The 20034-nt window shown below is 40.2% G+C and overlaps 1 protein-coding gene across 1 annotated transcript in view; it reads left to right on the forward strand.

Moving 5' to 3' along the window:
- The window catches only part of ESR2 (estrogen receptor 2), a 59089-nt gene that overhangs the window by 37013 nt on the left and 2042 nt on the right, over nt 1-20034 (forward strand). The window contains exons 7-8 of the mRNA XM_043920939.1: nt 2051-2184; nt 19183-19363. Of these exons, the coding sequence (XP_043776874.1) occupies nt 2051-2184; nt 19183-19363 (315 nt within the window). The remainder of the gene's footprint in view (nt 1-2050; nt 2185-19182; nt 19364-20034) is intronic.

The raw sequence follows: 20034 nt of genomic DNA on the forward strand, positions 1-20034 counted from the left end.
TTCTTTACAATGGGTTTAGAAATTCTCTTTTTCCATGAGATACATATATTCTGATTTTTGTGAGTTGCAGCATTCATCAGGGCTTAAGATACCATGTAATATAAGTTCTCCCTCCATTTTTGAAATATGAATTTACACTTAAAATACTATGCATTTTAATGAGGAAACAGTGGTAATTTCAGTATTTAGGGATGTGTTCTTAGGCTTAGGTGACAGCTTCTGCAAAATAGGATTAATTTCAAAGGAGTCCTCTTATACTACTTGGGGAAGTGGATATATGCGTGTGTGCGCATGTGTGCCTATGACTTCTCTGAGTCTCACAAAAGAATAAGCAGCCAAACTACTAAACTGTCAATGCAGGGCTTGTTGGATTTTTTGTTTTTGGCCCCAGAGATATTTTAAAACTAACTTTTCTCAGTATCAAATGTCCTTAAACCCATCAATTACAATTCCCAATAACTCATTATCCTAGGCAGAGTGATTTGGTGATTGGCTTGAGGGGCATTCAGTGAATAAGTATTCCTTGTGTCTCTGCTGTGTTCAGGGCATGCATGTCCTTACTGGACAGTTGCAGCAAGCTGCCTGGGAAAGGCCAGAGCAGGGGAGGTGGGTGGATGGCACGTGGAGGGCTGGGGTTTCCTATAGGTTTTGGCACCTTTGGCTCTGATTCTCCAAAGTGGCCTTTCCCTTAGAAGTGATTTCTAAGGGGCATGATATTTTATCATTTAAACTGTACCCTTTCAGAAATTCTAGACTGGTTGTTGAAGATACCATGCTTGTTTGCCAAAGTGTGCAGTTTGCATACTTGTAACTTTGTACAGTGAGTTTGCAGGAATGTGAATGCTGTGGCCTGCAGGATACTGGTGAGTGACCATCATAGCACCAAATAGGAAAGGCTTTACCAGGATTGGTGGTACCCACTGGTGTCAGTTCACTGAACTCTACAGAGGCCCTTTTTCCAAACACCACCATCACTGGAAATGTCCTGGGTTGGGATTGGAGGAAGAAGGAGGGACTAGCCAGTTCTTTGAAGATCTCAGGTCCCCTTCAGGGGCTGCTCCAGAGATCGAAAATGAAATTTTCATGATTTCACTTTTACCACAGCTGTCCTTTGCTGTGTACTGCAGGCTTTTAAAAGCAAATGAAACTTTCATGACAAAATCATCGTAACTGCTTGCTTGTCAAGGACTTACAATAGCTCTATGACTGATGATAATGCACGGTTTGGGGGGAGCAGTTAGGTGGAATAATATATGTCTGGCTGGAGTGAATTGAAGCTAGTATTTTCTTCATGCAGTTCAAGTACTTTACTTCAAAAGTACGCTTATACAGTTCATTTCCATAAGGAGTACTCAAAAGAATTTTGATTATATGGTCCAATGTTTGTCTAAAGCTTTTGCTTAAAAATAATCTTTGGCAAGTCAAAATTAACACGTCTCCATTTCTACCTTCCTTTCCTGATTCTGATCTATCTTCTATAATTTTGATTTCTTTGTATGTCATAGTAGCTTTTTTTCAAACTACATTTAAATGTCTGTTCATTGCCCCACCAGTTTCTAACTGACCACCAGGATGTGAGAGTTAAGCTCTAGATATAAAGTGTTATTTCTTTTTGGAATATTTGCTTCTGTGATATTCAGTCTTTTCTCATTAATACTTCTGGTGAGAACATGAACTGTCTCTTTTTAGTAAAATATGTCATATTTTGAGGGTTGGCTGAAATAGTTTAGATCGAAAATAATAAACAGAAATGGTATTCCTTTAAGAAAACATTTGGTAAAACAGGTAGAAGGAAAACCTACTTCCAGTGCACACTATTGCCTAAATAGTATTTATTCAAATACTTGGTTCAGGGACTTACAGGAAATGCCCTGTCTTCCTTATATAAAAATTATTCTGGTAATTTCATATTTCTGGGTGTGCTCTCATTACTACCTTGTTATAGTTAAAGGGTGTACCAGATGAAATTTGAGATTAAAAAGAAAATACTCCTTACTTTTGATGGTTACCTGAAGCTATGTTTCTTACATTGCCAAATGGACTTTTGTAGGGATGAAGGGAAATGTGTTGAAGGAATTCTGGAAATCTTTGACATGCTTCTGGCAACAACTTCAAGGTTTCGTGAGTTAAAACTCCAACACAAAGAATATCTCTGTGTCAAGGCCATGATCCTCCTCAACTCCAGTAAGTAACCACACAGCTGGGCCATGTTTTATGGGGGAGAGATGCTGTTTCTAGAGTCCGCATGGTGTTGAGGAGTACAGAATTTCTTATTTTATTTAAAAAGGGGAAAATGGCTTTCTTTCTGACTTCTCTGTTTCATTTATAGGGATTTAAACTGTACTTAACTTTTGGTAATTTGAATATAAATTATTCATTAGGTGAATTACTGGTGGTAATCTAAAAAGTGGCTCAAGCCACTCCACTGGAAAAGGAAAAAATGGACTTTAAAACGTTTACCTTGCATCGTTTTGTGTTTTTTTGACATTCTAATTTATTTTATTGTGGTGTAACTGACATATTAGGCTTCCCAGGTGACTCAATGGCAAAGAATCTGCCTGCCAATGCGGGAGATGCAGGAGACTCAGGTTTGATCCATGGGTCAAGAAGATCCCCTGGAGTAGGAAATGGCAACTCCAATTTTTTTTTTTTTTTTAAGATGCTTCAGTATTCTTGCCTCGGAAATTCCTTGGACAGAGGAGCCTGGTGGGCTGCAGTTCCTGGGGTCACAAAAAGTCAGACAGAACTTAGTGACTGAGCACCCACACAATTGGCATAACATGGTATTATTTAACACGTACAACATGAATGATTTGAATTTGTGTAATTAAGAGATGATCACCTTGTGTGTACGTCAATTCCAGACTCCCAATTTATCCCCCTCCTCCCATAAGTTTGTTTTCTACATCTGTGACTCTATTTCAGTTTTGAATTAATAAGTAAATTCATTTGTATCCTTTTTTAAGATTTCACATATAAGCAATATAATATTTGTCTTTCTCTAACTTACTTTACTTAGTATGATAATCTCTAGGTCCATCCATGTTGTTGTAAACGGTGTTTTTTCATGCTTTTTAATGGCTGAGTAATATTCTGTTGTATATATGGACCACTTCTTCTTCATCCAGTCATCTGTAGGTGGACATGTAGGTTGTTTCCATGTCTTGACTACTGTAAATAGTGCTGCAATGGACAATGGGGTTGCATGTGTCTGTTTGAATTATGGTTTTCTCCAGATATATGCCCAGGAGTGGAATTACAGGATCATATGGTAGTTCTGTTTTTATTTTTTAATGAACCTCTGTACCGTTCTCCAGTACAGATGCTATACCAATTTATATTTGCAGCAACAGTGTAGGAGAGTTTCCTTTTCTCCACACTCTCTCCAGCATTTATTATTTGTAGACTTTTTGATGATAGCCTTTCTGACTAGTGTGAGGTGATACTTCATTGTAGTTTTGATTTGGATTTCTCTGATAATTAGTGGTGGTGAGCATCTTTTCATGACTTTCTGGCCATCTGTATATCTTCTTTGGAGAAATATCTGTTTATATCTTCTGTTCATTTTTCAGTTGGGCTGTTTTTCTTTGATATTGAGCTTCATGAGCTGCTTGTATATCTTGGAGATTAATCCCTTGTTGGCTGCTTCATTTACAAATATTTTCTCCCAATCTGTGGGTTGTCTTTTTGTTTATGGTTTCCTTTGATGTGCAGATGCTTTTAGGTTTAATTAGACCCAAATTAAATTTAAATAAACAAATTTAATTTATTTTTGCTTTTATTTTCATTACTCTAGGAGGTGAATCAAAAAAGATATTGCTGGGATTTATGTCAGAGAGTGTTCTGCTTAGGGCTTCTCAGGTGGCGCTAGTGGTAAAGAACCCGCCTGCAATTCAGGAGACATAAGAGACGCAGGTTCGATCCCTGTGTCGGGAAGATCCCCTGGAGAAAGGCATGCCAATCCACGTCAGTGTTCTTGCCTGGAGAGTCCCATGAACAGAGGAGTCTGATGGGCTGCAGTCCATAGGTCACAAAGAGTCAGACATGACTTAGCATGAATGCATGTGTTCTGCTTATGTTTTCCTCTAAGAGTTTTATAGTGTCCAGCCTTGCATTTAGGTCTTTGATCCATTTCAAATTTATTTTTGTGTATGGTGTTAGAAAGTGTCCTAATTTCATTTTTTTACATGTAGCTGTCCAGTTTTCCCAACACCACTTATTGAAGATGCTGTCTTTTCTCCATTGTATTTTCTTGCCTCCTTTGTCATAGAGTAGTTGACCATAAGTCCCTGAGTTTATTTCTGGGCTTTCTATCTTGTTTTCATTGATCTACATTTCTGTTTTTGTGTCAATACCATACTATTTGATTACTGTGGCTTTGTAGTATAGTTGGAGGTCAGGGAGTCTGATTCCTCTAGCTTTGTTTTGCTTTCTCAGGATTTCTTTGGTTATTCAGGGTGTTTTGTGTTTCTGTATAGATTTTAGAATTTTTTTGTTCCAGTTCTGTGAAAAATGTCATTGGTAATTTGATGGGGATTGCCTTGGATCATTTTGACAGTACTGGATCTTAAAATACAAGAACCCTTCTATATGGATAGTTGTGCCATGCTTAGTTGCTCAGTTGTGTCCGACTCTTTGCGACCCTATGGACTGTAGCTCGCCAGGCTCTTCTGTCCATGCGGATTCTCCAGGAAAGAATATTGGAATGGGTTGCCATGCCCTCCTCCAGGGGATCTTCCCAACCCAGGGTTAGAACCCAGGCCTCCTGCATTGCAAGCGGATTCTTTACCATCTGAGCCACCAGGGAAGCCCATGAATACTGGAGGGGGTAGCCTATCCCTTCTCCAGGGCATCTTCCCAACCTAGGAATCAAACTGGGGTCTCCTGCATTGCAGACAAATTCCCTGCAGCTGAGCTACCAGGCAATCTCTATGGATAGTTACTTTCATAAAATAAAAAAAATTTTGAAAAGTACTAAGCCCTAGTATTTTATTGTTACATTCAGCTAATTTAAAGTTACTCTATCAGTTGCTATAAGAGTTTCCAAATGCTTACCCTCAATTTTTACTTCTGTCTTTGTGTACTGGTAACAGGTCATACTTTGAGTAACTCTAGTATTGAGCAGGAAGTATTGTCTGGGAGATAACTGGATCCTGGTATAGGGACAGGGTGAGGGGAGGAAGTTAGGTCTTGAAGGAGGGGAGAGGGGGAATGAAGAAGAAATTTGAAAGTCGTGTGAAGCTCAGAGACCCTGAAGACAACTTTGGGTACTTCCTTGTTGGGTCAATCTGGCCATACTTATAAGACAAGACATTTCCCCTGCACCCAATGCACTCTCTATGCCATATCTAGAAAACAAACATTTGTGAGTAGAAATAGTAAATCGTTGGACAAGTGAAAATTCTAGGGGAAGTCAAGAAGACTGCTAAGTGTTTGGGGGCTTTTATCACCTTCTCGACATTGAGGACACAGCCTACATCAGCGATTAAGTTGATGTGCATATAGGTAATGACCAGGTGGGACATTTGAAACTGCTTACGGAAGGAAATCAGCTTTTTCAGATCTTGTCTTTGAATCTGCCTACCTACATTATCTCAAATGTTTGCTGCTGTTTGTCTCTGTTAAAGGGAAGATTTCCCTGGAAGGTTCATTTGTACCTTGGCACAAGAGGATCATCAAATGCCAAATTATGGGACTTCTCTCACTAGTAGAAATAACTTAGGACTCTTGTCTGTGTAGCAGAGTGCTCCTTGGAAAGCAATTGCTTCTTGTTAGAACGCTTTGATGTGTAAAGGCTTCTGTTTGGCCAGGCTCCTTACAGACATTTTAGCCTCTGAGACATCACATTGTATTGTTAGGAAGCTAGAAGCATCATCTGTGCAAAAGGGAAAGATTAAGGCTGCGGCATTCCTCCTCACGGAGCTGCCATGTGGAGGGAATTACAGAGGATAAGGCAGGCATGTGATGTAATTATCACTCATGGTGATAAATGGGTAGAATTTGTTTACAGTAAACCCAATTTTAAGAAATCTTCTTTTAAAAAGTTTTTTTGGCCTGGTAGTCAAAACATTTGTCAAAGTGAATATATATATATATATATTTTTTTTTCTTTTTTCTTTTTTTCTTTTTTTTTTTTTTTCAGGTGTGCCACATGGCATGTGTGATCTTTGTTCCCTGACCAGGGATCAAACCTGTGTCCCCTGCAGGGGAAGCACAGAGTCTAACCTCTGGATCATCAGGGAAGTCCCAAAAGTGAATTTATTCTGTTCAGCATTACTGTTCAGAAAATGGGGTTCTCATTCTATTGGAAAATTTCCACTGTTAGGAGAGGTCTTTTCTCTGCTAGATTTTAAGCATTTCAAGTTACAGGTTATTTTTCCTTTTGATTATTTATAACATCAACTTGAAAACAAATACAGGGACAGAATCCACTTAGGCACCTTAAATTTAAGAAACCCTACAGAATATATAAAACAGACACAGGCCACAGAGGACAGTGATGTCCAAGAGAAGAGACACAAAATGAGTCCTTTGATCGACCAGTTTACTGCCTTGAGCCAGTTTCCAGATTGTAACACAGGGAGAAGTAACCCAAGTGGACACCAGGGGTCTTCCTGAACTGAGGGGACGGAGTTGGAGTTTGGGGAGGCTAAGGCAGCTAGGATCTGCAGGGGATAGTACTGGGGAGGAAAGAGCTGGCCAGAGAGGCTTTCGAGAGCTGCAGAGGGTTCCCTTCAGGTCTTCAGCTGAACGTCAATTTCATGCTTATTATGATAATAACTAAGGACAGGGAAGGAATCACCAGAAAGAAGCAGGCAGAACAACCCTGGAAGTTCACACAGGGCTGGGAATAGCTCGTGTTCTCACCAGCCACAGGGAAAAACCTTGAGCTCTACTGGATGTTGGCTGTAGTACTCAGGAAGGCGTTGTTTCAGTAGTGAGGTAACATGAGCTCTAGAATAAAGGCTGCTCTGGTCCTACCAAGTGAAACTTAAAAACAGGTCTGAAGGATCAAACTATTGCCAAGTAACTTAACTGCACCCAAGCATAAAGCTCCAGACAATTTAAAGGAATAGAAGAATATACAGCACCTAACAGGGTAAATCAATCAAATGTTGGCAGGCATGCAAAGAAGCAGAAAATATGACCTCAAATGAGGGAAATGACAATAACTGGAAAAGATGCCAGATGATGCAGATGATAAAATTAGTTGACAAGGACATTAAAACAGTTAGTGTATTTCTTATTTCTGAGGAGTACTAGAGAGGAAAAAGCTGGCCAGAGAGGCTTTCAAGATCTGCAGAGGGTCCCCTTCAGGTCTTCAGCTGAACATGTTTTGTGCTTATTACAATACTAACCAAGGACAGGGCAAGAATCACCAGAAAGAGGAAAGCATGAACAGGTTAGAAGAGACATAGAAAATGTGAAACACACTCAAACTGAATTTCTAAATGTGAAAAGTATGTTTAGATGGATTTACATCCTGGGAAGATCCCCTGGAGAAGGGAAAGGCTACCCACTCCAATATTCTGGCCTGGAGAATTCCATGGACTGTATAGTCCATGGGGTCACAAAGAGTCAGACACGACTGAGCAACTTTCACTTTCACATCCAATTAGGCATAGCAGAAGAAAAAAATAGTGGATGTTAAGCAATAGCAATAGAAACTATTGAAAAAGAATGGGAAGAAGAAAAGTTTTAAAAAATGAACAGATTATTAGGAAGCTATGGGACAACTATAGTTATTAATATACATGAATTTGGAGTCCCTGAAAGCAGAGGGGTAAGAAAATACTTGAAGAAACAATGGTTGAAATTTTTCCAAATTTAATGAAAATTATAAACACACTAGGATTTCCTTTTCCTAAAGGAAAATCCAATGGATTGATTTTCTGAATATTCATTGGAAAGAGTGATGCTGAAGTTGAAGCTCCAGTACTTTGGCCACCTGATGCAAAGAGCCGACTCATTGGAAAAGACCCTGATGCTGGGAAGATTGAAAGCAAAAGGAGAAGAGGGCGGTAGACAATGAGATGATTAGATAGCATCACTGACTCAATGGACATGAATTTGAGCAAACTCGGGGAGACAGTGAAGGACAGGGAAGCCTGGTGTGCTGCTGTCCATGGGGGCACAAAGAGTTGGACATGACTTAGTGACTGAACAACAACAATAAACACACAAATCCAAGAAGCTTGATGTACCCCAAGAACAGGGAACTTGAAGAAAACCACACTAAGGCACATCGTTTTCAAGTTGCTTAAAATCAGTGATAAAGAGAAGAATCTTAAAAGCAACTAAAGAATAAAGATATTACATACAGAGGAACAAAGAAGGGGATGACAGCAAATTTCTGTTTTGATGCAAGTGAATGGGGCAAGGGAGCAGCATTTTCAAAGTACTTGTAGAAAAAAATTGTTAAAGTAGAATTCCGTTTAGTATACATGCTGCCAAAGTGAGCACTGAAGTAGAATTCCTTACACAATGAAAGTCCTTTTCAAAAAACGAAGGCAGGGGACTTCCCTGGCAGCCCAGTGGTTAGGACTTTGTAGTCCAGTGCAAGGAGTATGGTGTTTTTTTTTTTTTTTCCATTTATTTTTATTAGAAGGAGTATGGGTTTAATCCCCAGTCAGGCAGCTAAGATCCCACATGCCTCACAGCCGAAAAACCAAAACACAAAAACAGAAGAAATATTGTAGCAAATGTAATAAAAACTTTAAAAATATTCCACATCAAAAGAAAAATCTAAAAAAAATTAAGGCAAAATAAAAACTAAAAATAAAAATATTTTCAGACATACAAAAACTCAAAGTATTCATCACTAGCACTATAATATTAGTGGAAGTCTTTCAAGCAGGAGGAAAATGATACCAGATGTAAATATGGATCCATGCAAAGGAATAAAGAGGTCCTGCAGATGATAACAATGTGGGTAAATATAATGAATTTATCTTATTATTTAAGACTCTTTACTTTCATTTAAAAGATAATTTAATGTTTATAGCAAAAAAAAAAAACCCATATATTGTGGGTTTATATAGAAATAAAACATGACGAGACCACAAAGGCTGGGATAGAACAAATGGAAGTGTAGTGTGATGTAAGGTTTTTATTTTGTACATGAAGTAATATAGTAGTACTTGAAGATAAACTGTAGTAAGTTAAAATGTATACCACAAACCCAAATGCAACCATGAAAATAGCAAAGAATTAGAGCTAATACCAACAATGGTGATAAAATGGAACCATAAAAATTAGCCAAAAAGAAGAAAAAAAGGCAGTGTAAAGCATAGATAGGACAAACAGAAAACAATAAACGAGATGGTAAATTCCTAATTAATCCTAACAATAATTATATTAAACCTCAATTGAAAGGAAAACATTTTCAGATTGGATAAACAGCACAACTGTTTACTACTAACAAGAAGTTCATTTAAAAATATAAGTTAATGGTAAAGGATGGGGAAAGATATTACATTCTAAGACTAATCAAGAGAAAGCTGGAGTGGCTATATTAATGTTATAAAAAAGTAAATTTTAGAGTAAAATTTCTAGGAATAAAGAAATTCATTTCATAATGATAAATGAATCAGTTTGTCAAGAAGATGTAAATACCCTAAACATTTATGCACCAAATAAGAGAACCTCAAACATTACGAAGTAAAATCTGATAAAACTGCAGGGAGGGGACTTCCTTGGTGGTCCAGTAGTTAAAAATCTGCCTTCTATTGCAGGGGACACAGGTTCAGTCCATGGTCTGGGAACTAAAATCCGCCATGCCATGGGACAACTAAGCCCAACTAAAGAGCCCATATGCTGCAACTACTGAGCCTGCTCGTCACAACTGGAGAAGCCCCCCCACTCCACAAGACCCAGTGCAGCCAAAATAAATAAATAAAAACAAAGCTCATCAAAATTAAAAAAAAAACTGCAGGGAGAAATGAACAAATCCTTTATTATAGTTGGATATTAATACCCCTTAATAATCGATAGAACAAGTAGACAGAAAATCAGCAAGTATAAAGTCTTGAATAACACTGCCAGCCAACTTTACCTAATTGACATTTTAAAAGCACTCAACCCCCAAACAGCAGAAGACACATTTTTTGTAAGTGTTCATTAAATATTTACCAGGATAGACCATATTCTGAACCATTAAATCTGAATATATTTAAAAGAATTTAACTCATACAAAGCATTTTCTTTGACACTATGGAACTATATCAGAAATTAATATTAGATCTTGGAAAATTTCCAAACACTTGGAAACCAAATAATATATATCTAAATAATCTGTAGATCACAGGAAAAATAATCAAAATTAGCATTTTGAACTAACTGAAAATAAAAGTAGAACACAGCCAAATTTGGGGGTTGCAACTTACTCAACAGTTGAGGGAAATTTATAACACTCAAGGCTCATATTCCAATAAAAGGAACCTCTCAAAATTTTTCTTGTTTCCTGAGGTAAGCTTATATTGCTAGAAAACTTCCTTCTTAGAATTGTTTTTGTGGCATCCCATAGATTTCAAATCATGTGTTTCCATTTTCATTTGTCTCCAGGTATATTTTTATTTCCTATTTGATTTCTTCAGTGACCCATTGATTTTTTAGTAGTAGCTGTTTAGACTCTATGTGTTTGTGTTTTTTGCAGTTTTTTTCTTGTTGTTGGTTTCTAGTCTCACAATGTTATAGCCAAAAGATGTTTGATGTAATTTGAATTTTCTTAAATTTATTAAGACTTGTTTTCTGGCCTAGCCTGTGATCCATCCTGGAGAATGTTCTATGTGTACTTGAAGAGAACGTGTATTCTGGTATTTATGTACACCAGTGTTCACCGAGGGCTTACCTAGTGGCTCAGTGGTAAAAAATACGCCTGCCAGTGAAGGAGACATGGGTTCAATCTCTGGGTTGGGAAGATCCCCTGGAGAAAGAAATGGCAACTTACCCCAGTATTGTTGCCTGGGAAATCTCATGGACAGAGGAGTCTGGCAGGCTATAGTCCATGGGGTCGCAAAAGAGTCAGACACAACTTAGTGACTAAACAAAACAAAACAAACGTTCACTGGAGCCTTATTTACAGTAGCCGAGATATCAAAGCCACCTAAGTGTCCATCAATAGATGAGTGAATTTTAAAAATGTCATATATATGTGTGTGTAAATACACACACACACGAGTGTGTGGATTATGAGTGGAATATTACTCATATATTAAAAATTGAAACCCTGCCATTTGCAACAACATGGAATGATCTAGAGGGCATTATACTAAGTGAAATAAATCAGAGAAAGAGAAATACTGTATGATCTCACTTATATGTGGAATTTAAAAAGCAAAACACAAAAATAGACTAAATGAATGCTGAGAACAAACAGGTGGTTGTTGGAGGCAAAAGAGCATGAAATAACATGTGAAAGGAACTAAGAGGTACAAACCTGCAGTTATTAAAAAAAAAAAAAGAAAGCTATGGGGAAGCAATATGTAACGTTAGGAATATGGTCAATAATATTGTAATATCTTTGTATGGAGACAGATGGTTACTCAATTTATTGTGGTGATCATTTCATAATGTACACAAATGCCAAATCGCTATACAGTACACTTGAACCTGACTTAGAATTGTGTGTCAACTATATTTCAATTAGAAATCAAGGTCTGAAGTGAAAGACTTCAGCTTTCAACCTTAAAGAGACTTAGGAAAAGAAGAGAAAATGAAATCCCAAGTAAGCAGAAGAAAAGAAATAATAAAGGATAAAGTGGAAAACAATGGAACAGAAAATAGAAAATAATAGATGAAAATTGAGAGAGTCAAAAGCTTATTCTTTGAGAAGACCAATGAAACTGATGAGCCTCTAGCCAGACTGATCATAATAAAGAAGATACAAATTACCAATATTAGTAGTGGGACATGTACCGTTGTTATTCTTCAAATATTAAAAAGAATAATAAGATAATATTATAAACACCATATGCCAATTCACTTGAGTATTAGATGAAATGGACAGATTATTTGGATGATACAAATTATTGAAGCTCAATCAAAAAGAAACTTAAAAACTATGAATAACTATTTGTCAAAGACACTAAAGTTTTAGTTTAAGACTGTCACACAAAGAAAACTCCAGGCACAGATGACTTTTCTGGAAGAATTCTACCAAATATTTAAGGAATAAATAATACCAAGTTTATACATATTCTTGCAGAAAACTGAGGAGCCAAGAATAACTTTCCAACTCATTACTCTTGACAGTAAACCCAGACCAACATATTAGAAGAAAAGACAACAGATGAATATTTCTCATGTACACAGATGGAGAAATTCTCAAAAGTTTTCAAAGAAGTAGAATCCAATAGTATATAACAAACAATGTGATTTTTCCAAGGAATACAAGGGTTCTTTAACATTTGATAATTGATAAGCATAATTTACCATGTTAACAGAGTAATTAAATGAAAAATCACATGATTTTTCCAGTAAGTGTAAAGAAAGCATTTGACAAAATCTATGCCCATTCTTGCTAAAAACTCTCAACAAACTAGTAAATGGGAAGAAACTTCCTTAACCCAATCAAGGGCATTAATGAATAAACCTACAGCTAATGTTATACTTGTTATCAGGAACAAGGCAAGAATATCCACTGTCATGGATTCTGTTCAGTGTTTTATTGGAAGTTTTAGTGCCACAAGGCAAGAAAAGAGGTAAAAGTACATCCATCAACATTATAGAGGTAGAAGTAAAACTCTTTATTTGAAAACATGATAATCTGTGTAGAAAATTGTGTATATGCTCAGTCGCAGCCGTTTCCGAACTCGTGTGACTCCATTCACGGTCTGTAGCCTGCAAGGCTCCTCTGTTGAAATTTTCCAGGCAGAATACTGGAGTGGGTTGCCATTTCCTACTCCAGGGGATCTTCCTGACCCAGGGATCAAACCCAGGTCTCTTGCATCTCCACATTGGCAGGCAGATTCTTTGCCATCTTTCTACCCATGTGAAAACTATTAATAAGAGTTTACAAAAAAGTGAGTTTAACAGGATTGAAGGATATGGTGGTGGTTTAGTTGTTAAGTCGTGTCCAACTCTTGCAATCCCATGGACTGTTCCTGCCAGGCCTCTCTGTCCATGGGATTCTCCAGGCAAGAATACTGGAGTGGATTGTCATTTCCTTCTTCAGGGGATCTTCCTGATCGAGGAATTGAACCCGGGTCTCCTGCGTTGTAGGATATAGGGGAAATATATAAAAAATAATTTTATTTCTATATGGTAGCAATTAACAATTAGTATTTGAAATTAAAAATCAATACCGTTTATAATAGCATAAACATTATGAAACCTTAGGATAAATTTGACAAAAGATGTGAAACTGTACACTGAAAACTGTAAAACATTGCAGAGAGAGATTAAAGAAATTCTAAATAAGTGGGGAGAGATTAATGGGTTAGCAGATTCAGTGTGTTAAGAGGTCAGTCCTCCTCACAAATACTCTCAAAATTCAACTTGATCCCAACAAAATTAGTGGTAATGAATAGATACAATGCTTTTGGTCTAGAATAAGGTTATACACTCTAACAGTTAATGAGATGTCTGATCCTTACTAAGCTTAGGAGAAGTACATGTTCCTTTCTGTGGGGAGAGATGGGATGAGGGCAGTACCACCTGGATTTCCCTCTCAGCAAACTTCCTCCACCATGCAGAGGTAAGATGTGCGAGCACATAGAACTGCTGTATTAGAGAGACTCAGTCTTTGATGTGGCTTCTGAAACTCAGAGACAAGAGCAATGTTGCATTTAACACAAACTATTAAAATATTGTTAAGGTGTTTTAGAAACTTGAAGGTGTTATGTGAGTGTTGTAGTTAACATAATAACATATCCAAACTAAGAGTCATGGGACCAGCCATTCATCATCTAGAAACCTGAAAACTAGAGAAGTCCTCCCTTGCATAGAATTAGAGGCTACTGAATCTAGGAAACACAGTGGAATCAATCTGCAGATAAAAAGTCTTTTGAAATATTTAAAATGAGGAATAAAATCTATTTATCTAAATAATTTTAGGACTTATCAAGCCTTTGTACCTTTTTATTACAAAGTTTTCATATGGATGAAACTTTTCATTAAATGAAAGAACTAGAACCTGTTTATCCTATTTTGCATAAATAGGATTTTCTTATTTTACATAAAATTTTTCAGAGATATCAACTCAAGCTCTGGTTCACTCTGGTTCACTCATGACATGGGTGGGTAGAGAAGGCCATGGCACAAAAGGATCCACAGAAGGACACTGAAGAGGTCAGATGGGTCTTCTCTTCTGTGCAGAGCACTGTGGTCATAGCCTGCTGGGTCCATATCACTGTCACCTTTCAACACCAGTCCATTCTCTTGGTGCTGGGTGAGGAGGTGGTGAGAGAGGAGATGGTCGTATCTTGTTGTTCAGTCACTAAGTTGTGTCCAGCTCTTTGTGACCCCATTGACTGCAGCACGTCAGGCTTCCCTGTCCTTCACTCTGTCCTGAAGTTTGTTCAAACTCAGGTCCGTCGAGTCAGTGTTGCTGTCCAACCATCTCATCCTCTGTCACCTCCTTCTCCTCCTTCCCTCAGTCTAACCTAGCATCAGGATCTTTTCCATTGAGTCGGCTCTTCACATCTCATGGCCAAAGTATTGGAGCTTCAGCATCAGTCCTTCCAGTGAATATTCAGGGTTGATTTCCTTTAGAATTGACTGGTTTGATCTCCTTGCTGTCCAAGAGAATCTCAAGAGGCTTCTCCAGCACCACAGTTTGAAAGCTTCAATTCTTCAGCACTCAGCCTTCTTTATGGTACAACTCTCACATCCATACATGACTACTGGAAAAACCATAGTTTTGACTAGATGGACCTTTGTCAGCAAAGTAATGTCTCTGCTTTTTAATATGCTGTCTAGGTTGGTCATAGCTTTTCTTCCAAGGAGCAAATGTCTTTTTATTTTCATGGCTGCAGTCACTGTCCGCAGTGATTTTGGACCCCAAAAAATAAAATCTGTCACTGTTTCCACTTTTTCCCCATCTATTTGCCATGAAGTGATGGGACCAGATGCCTCCCAAAAGCCAGAAGATTTTTCCTTTTGTCAGTGTTCTGAAAGCTTTATTTAACACTTTATCTGTTCTGATTTATTTGCTTTTGGTCAAGGTGAGCTTATATCTTCATCTTTTGAACCCTAAGGATGTGGCAAATGTGGCGGGGGTGGGGTGGGGTGGGTTGCCCAGCTCTCCCATGTGCTGCTCAGAATGTCAGCAGGTGGGCTGGTGGAAGGAGCACACAGCTGTTCCCAGGCGATAAAGAGGAGAGGAAATTGTGTCCTTGACTTTATTTTATTTTTCTTGGTATGTGTGTGGTGTTGTGCCAAGATCTTGACTTTTTTGCTGTATTTCTTTAGTTTTAGGAAAAGTAACTTAATTTGATTTTAAAATGAAATCTGATGTTTTTACTCTTAGGGGCTGGAGGGGATTAATTCTTGCCATTTCCTATGTGTCTGGGCAATGAGTGTCCTGGGGGAGGGGGCTTTGGGTCTTGTCCCTTGCCCCTCCCAGGGCCTGTCACTTAGCAATTACTCTGTACATACATTTTGATGAGTCAGAGCGTACATGAATGTCCAAAGTGCAGGCACAGCATTGCTGACTGAAGAGACAGTCAGGCAGCAAGGTCGCTTTTCTACGGCCTAATTCCTTCCCAGGATGATTTTATATAGGTTAATCTTTCTGTATGTAAAATCTTTCCCATGTATAAAATTGATATAGCACATGCCTTTACAAAACCACAGTGACTGCTGTCCCCAGACCCCTCATCAGTGATGGACCCCGAGCCCTGTGTGGAGCTGTACCGGCCCCACAGCCTGTAGAAGACCCAGGGCTCACCCTTGGCAGTGGCTGCTTGCTCATTTGTGAAGAACATGACCCAGTAGCCAACACAGGTTACTGGATGAGAGCCTTGGTCAGACATAGGGAGGTACTAAGGAGCGTTCTTTTTTTTGTATTTAAAAAATTTTGTCTCCTTTGGGTCTTTGTTGTTGCGCATGGCTTTCTCTAGTTGTGGCAAGTGGGCTTCTCACTGCAGTGGCTTCTCGTTGCAGAGCATGGGCACTAGGGTGCATGGGCTCAGTAGCTGGGGCACACAGGCTTAGTTGCCCTGTGAAGTGAAAGTGGCTCAGTTGTGTTGACTCTTTGTGACCCCATGGACTGTAGCCCATTGGGCTCCTCTGTCCATGGAATTCTCCAGACAAGAATACTAGAGTGGGTAACCATTCCCTTCTCCAGGGGATCGTCCCAACCCAGGGATCAAACCAGTGTCTCCTGCACTGGCAGGTAGATTCTTTACCACCTGAGCCACCAGGGAAGGCTAGTTGCCCAACAGGACGTGGAATCTTCCTGGACCAGAGATCAGACCCATGTCAGCCCACTATATTGGCCCATGGATTTTTAAATACTGGACACCAGGGATGTCCTGAATTTAAAGCGTAGTGTCATTTAAAGCATACAGTTCAGCGGTTTTTAGCATCTCTATAAGCTTGTGCCCCTGGTGGCTCCAAGGCTAAAGAATATGCCTGTAATGCAGGAGACCAGGATTCAATTTCTGGGTGGAAAAGATCCCCTGGCGAAGGGAATGGCAACCCACTCCAGTATTCTTGCCTGGGAAATCCCATGGACAGAGAAGCCTGGTGGGCTACAGTCCGTGGGAGTCACAAAAGAGTCAGATACAACTTAGTGACTGAACAACAAAAAATACTCCATTATATGGTTGTATATTTTGTTTATCCATTCATCAGTTGATGGACATTTGGGGTATTTCCACGTTTCGGCTATTATGAGTAATATTGCTATGAACATTTGTATAGTAGCCAAATATTTTTACATTTTCACTTTTTGTCACTTTAGACCAACGTATATACAAGTATACAATTTTGACTCCTTTTAGAATCCAGAGATAAGATTTATTTATGGCAGTAGAAATACATGGAGCAGAATAAGCTAAAAAGGGTAGTTACAAGAAAGCAGTTGTTCATGCAGCCAGGGTCAATTTTAAGGAAGTTAAGCTTAAAATAGTTTTTGCTATTTTTTCATTTAATTAATAATTTTCTGTGTATTTACCTAAAATATGCATTAATATGCATATTTATCATTTCAATTACAATGGTGTGATTGCCTAGAAGTTTGAATCTGTGTAAATCCATCTAATTCTTCCATGCCAGTCTTTGCCGTCGGTGATGGGGATAGAATGGCATACAGACGGACAGGGTCTGTGCCCCTGAAGTACTGACGTCCGGTCTTGTTGAGGGTCAGAGCATATGTGTGAGGACTTCCAGCCTGTGGTACAATGTGATGCCCTCTGCTGGGAAAGCACATGGCATCTTGGGAGCGTCAGCTTCCACAGTAGTTGTGGCACACGGAATGTATGGAATCTAGAGGAGGAATGGATGTAGATGATCTGGAGGAGGGGGTGTGGAAAGGAGGAGGAGGTGGGATGGAGGAGGGCAGGGAAGGAAGGGCGGGTCTAAGCAGAATGTTCAGCATGGCCAGTGTATCACCTACGGTTCAAGTTGAGGCGTGCTGGGAACTGAAGGTGAAAAGAACAGAGAGAGGCCTGGTACCCTGTAATGGCATTAAGTGGTTTGGACTCCACCCCAGGAGCTGGGAAGTCATTGAAGGGTGCTTCGTGATCTGCATTTTCCATTTTGGTTACTCAAGGGCATGTTGGGTGGAGGGTGGGGACAGTAAGAGGGCAGGTCATCTGCCGTGAGGGACGGTGGGAGACTTGAGGATGCGGGGGAGTTGGGAAGAGTCACTGTAGGGAACAAGGTGAGCAGGTGGCTTGGAGCAGCAGCTTCTGGGCCAAAGATGAGTATCTTAAATCTGCATCATGAGACATCATGGAGGGACATGCCCCCAGGAATGTGGTAAAGCCCTGCACTGGCATGGTTGTGGTTCAGAATGTCCCTTGCCTTAATTGAACTGGGTTGAACTGAGTTGCCTTAATTGAACTGAAAATGCCAGTAAAAGTAGAGAACAAAAGCTGCCAAAACAAACTCTGTGGATGATCCTTCGTTCTCATCACAGTCAAAAGTCAGCAGCTCCCCTGTTGATTTCATGTATTTGCTATTTATTCTTTGAAATCCAAAGCCTGGAAGGGAAGCTAATTACTTCCCTGTTGCCCAGAATCAAAAAGTCAGGGTTGGTAGGGGAGGGGGATGGTAGGGGCAAGGGTACACAACTGAGCTGTTATTTTGTAACTTTCAGGAGGCCAGGTATCTCAGTTCCTAGAGTCAGAGGGGAATTACACAGAGGGCCAGGCAGGAAGGGGGAGGTGACCTACCTTGTGAGATAGTGTGAGGACCTCAGGAATCACGTGCCTGTAAGTTTGCTCAGTGAGGAGCTGAGGCTGGAAGAACCAGGTGACTGGTCAGGGGCCAGAGAGCAGGAGATGGTGAATATAAAGTAGGTCTGTCTTATTGCAAATCAGTGGTCTTCCTGCTCCACCAAGGCGTGCCCTGAAGTGACATGCTGAGAGTCTGGACAGAGGTGAGGTGGCAGTGGGCCTGCCGTGTAAGGGGTGGGGGGCTGCATAGCAGTGGTGATTAGCTTGTTTAGGAAACTCCCCTTAGACCGGTGGCCCTCCTAGGGACTAAGAGTTGGAGTAACCTCACTTTCTGGCCATCTCCATATGGGTATTGTTGCTGCAGCTGAGCGGTACCATGTCATGGTTTGAGGCAGCTGGGTACATTTCCTACTGTGGTACAGCCACACTTATGGGCCTGGCAGCCCTCTGAGAGGCTGCTGAGTCTGCCTGCATTCAGCCACCTTTCCCTTCCAGCTCAATGACAGGGCTGGCTCTTGGGGGAATAGACAGCATGAAGAGGTGAGGCCACGCTTTTAAGGTTTCACCAGACATACAGACGTCAGAACCACCGAGACCACTTTGGCTTCCCTCCTGGAGAATGTAGGGGGAAGATCCCCAGGAGGAAGGCATGACAACCCACTCCAGTATACTTGCCTGGAGAATCTCATGGGCAGAGAAGCCTGGCGGGCTATAGTCCATAGGATCACACAGAGTCAGACATGACTGAAGCAACCTAGCACACACATGCCTAATGGCTGAGCACATGACTTTGGTTTTCTCAGGGCAATGACTCGGGGCTTTTTAATTCTTTGTCCAGGTATGTACCCTTCAGCTACAGCACCCCAGGAGGCTGACAGTGGCCGGAAGCTGACTCACCTGCTGAATGCCGTGACGGACGCTCTGGTCTGGGTGATTGCCAAGAGCGGCGTGTCCTACCAGCAGCAGTCCGTGCGCCTGGCTAACCTGCTGATGCTCCTCTCTCACGTCAGGCACGCCAGGTACGATCCCTGTGGGGTCTGCTCCACTGGGTGTGTGGTGGGAGGGAGGGTGCAGATGCTCACAGAAGGGCGAAGAGCTTTGGAAAAAGGGTTTTGCAAGTTCAAGATGGATGAGGTGGAATTGCCACCTTTAAGGGAAAATGAACTCCTGAAAGGGAAGGCGGGCATCATCACTATACATGCTGATGGCCCTTATAAGATATGGTCGTTATAGCAGCTTTATAGTGTCTTGTTACCCTGCCCAAGCTCGCTCTGCTTGCCGTAAGCTAGATGGCAAGAGACTAGCTGTTGAGGCAAGGAATACAACTTTAGGCTGACCAAGAAGATGGCAGACTAATGTCTCAAAATAACTATCTTTTGAGGGTCTGGATGCCAGGTTCTTTTATAGATCAGAGGTGGGGGGAGATGAGGAAACAAAGTAAAAAGGCCATTAATGTTGCAAATATCTCCTAGAATTCAAACCTCGGGCAGGGGATGTGTTAGTGCCGTCCTTCCTGCCGCCTACAGGTGGACTGGGTCCTGAACAAAGACTCTTTAGTAAGTCAGGCACAGGGGCAGGATTCTCTGAGGCAGGTCATCATGTGTGATTATAACAAAAGCAACAGAAAGCAAGTCAAAGGCACAGTTCCAACAAGGAGCCAGAATTGGCTTTTCCCTGCAACACTGTGCTG

This window comes from Cervus elaphus, chromosome 12 (genome assembly GCF_910594005.1).
Source record: "Cervus elaphus chromosome 12, mCerEla1.1, whole genome shotgun sequence".
NCBI lineage: Eukaryota > Metazoa > Chordata > Mammalia > Artiodactyla > Cervidae > Cervus > Cervus elaphus.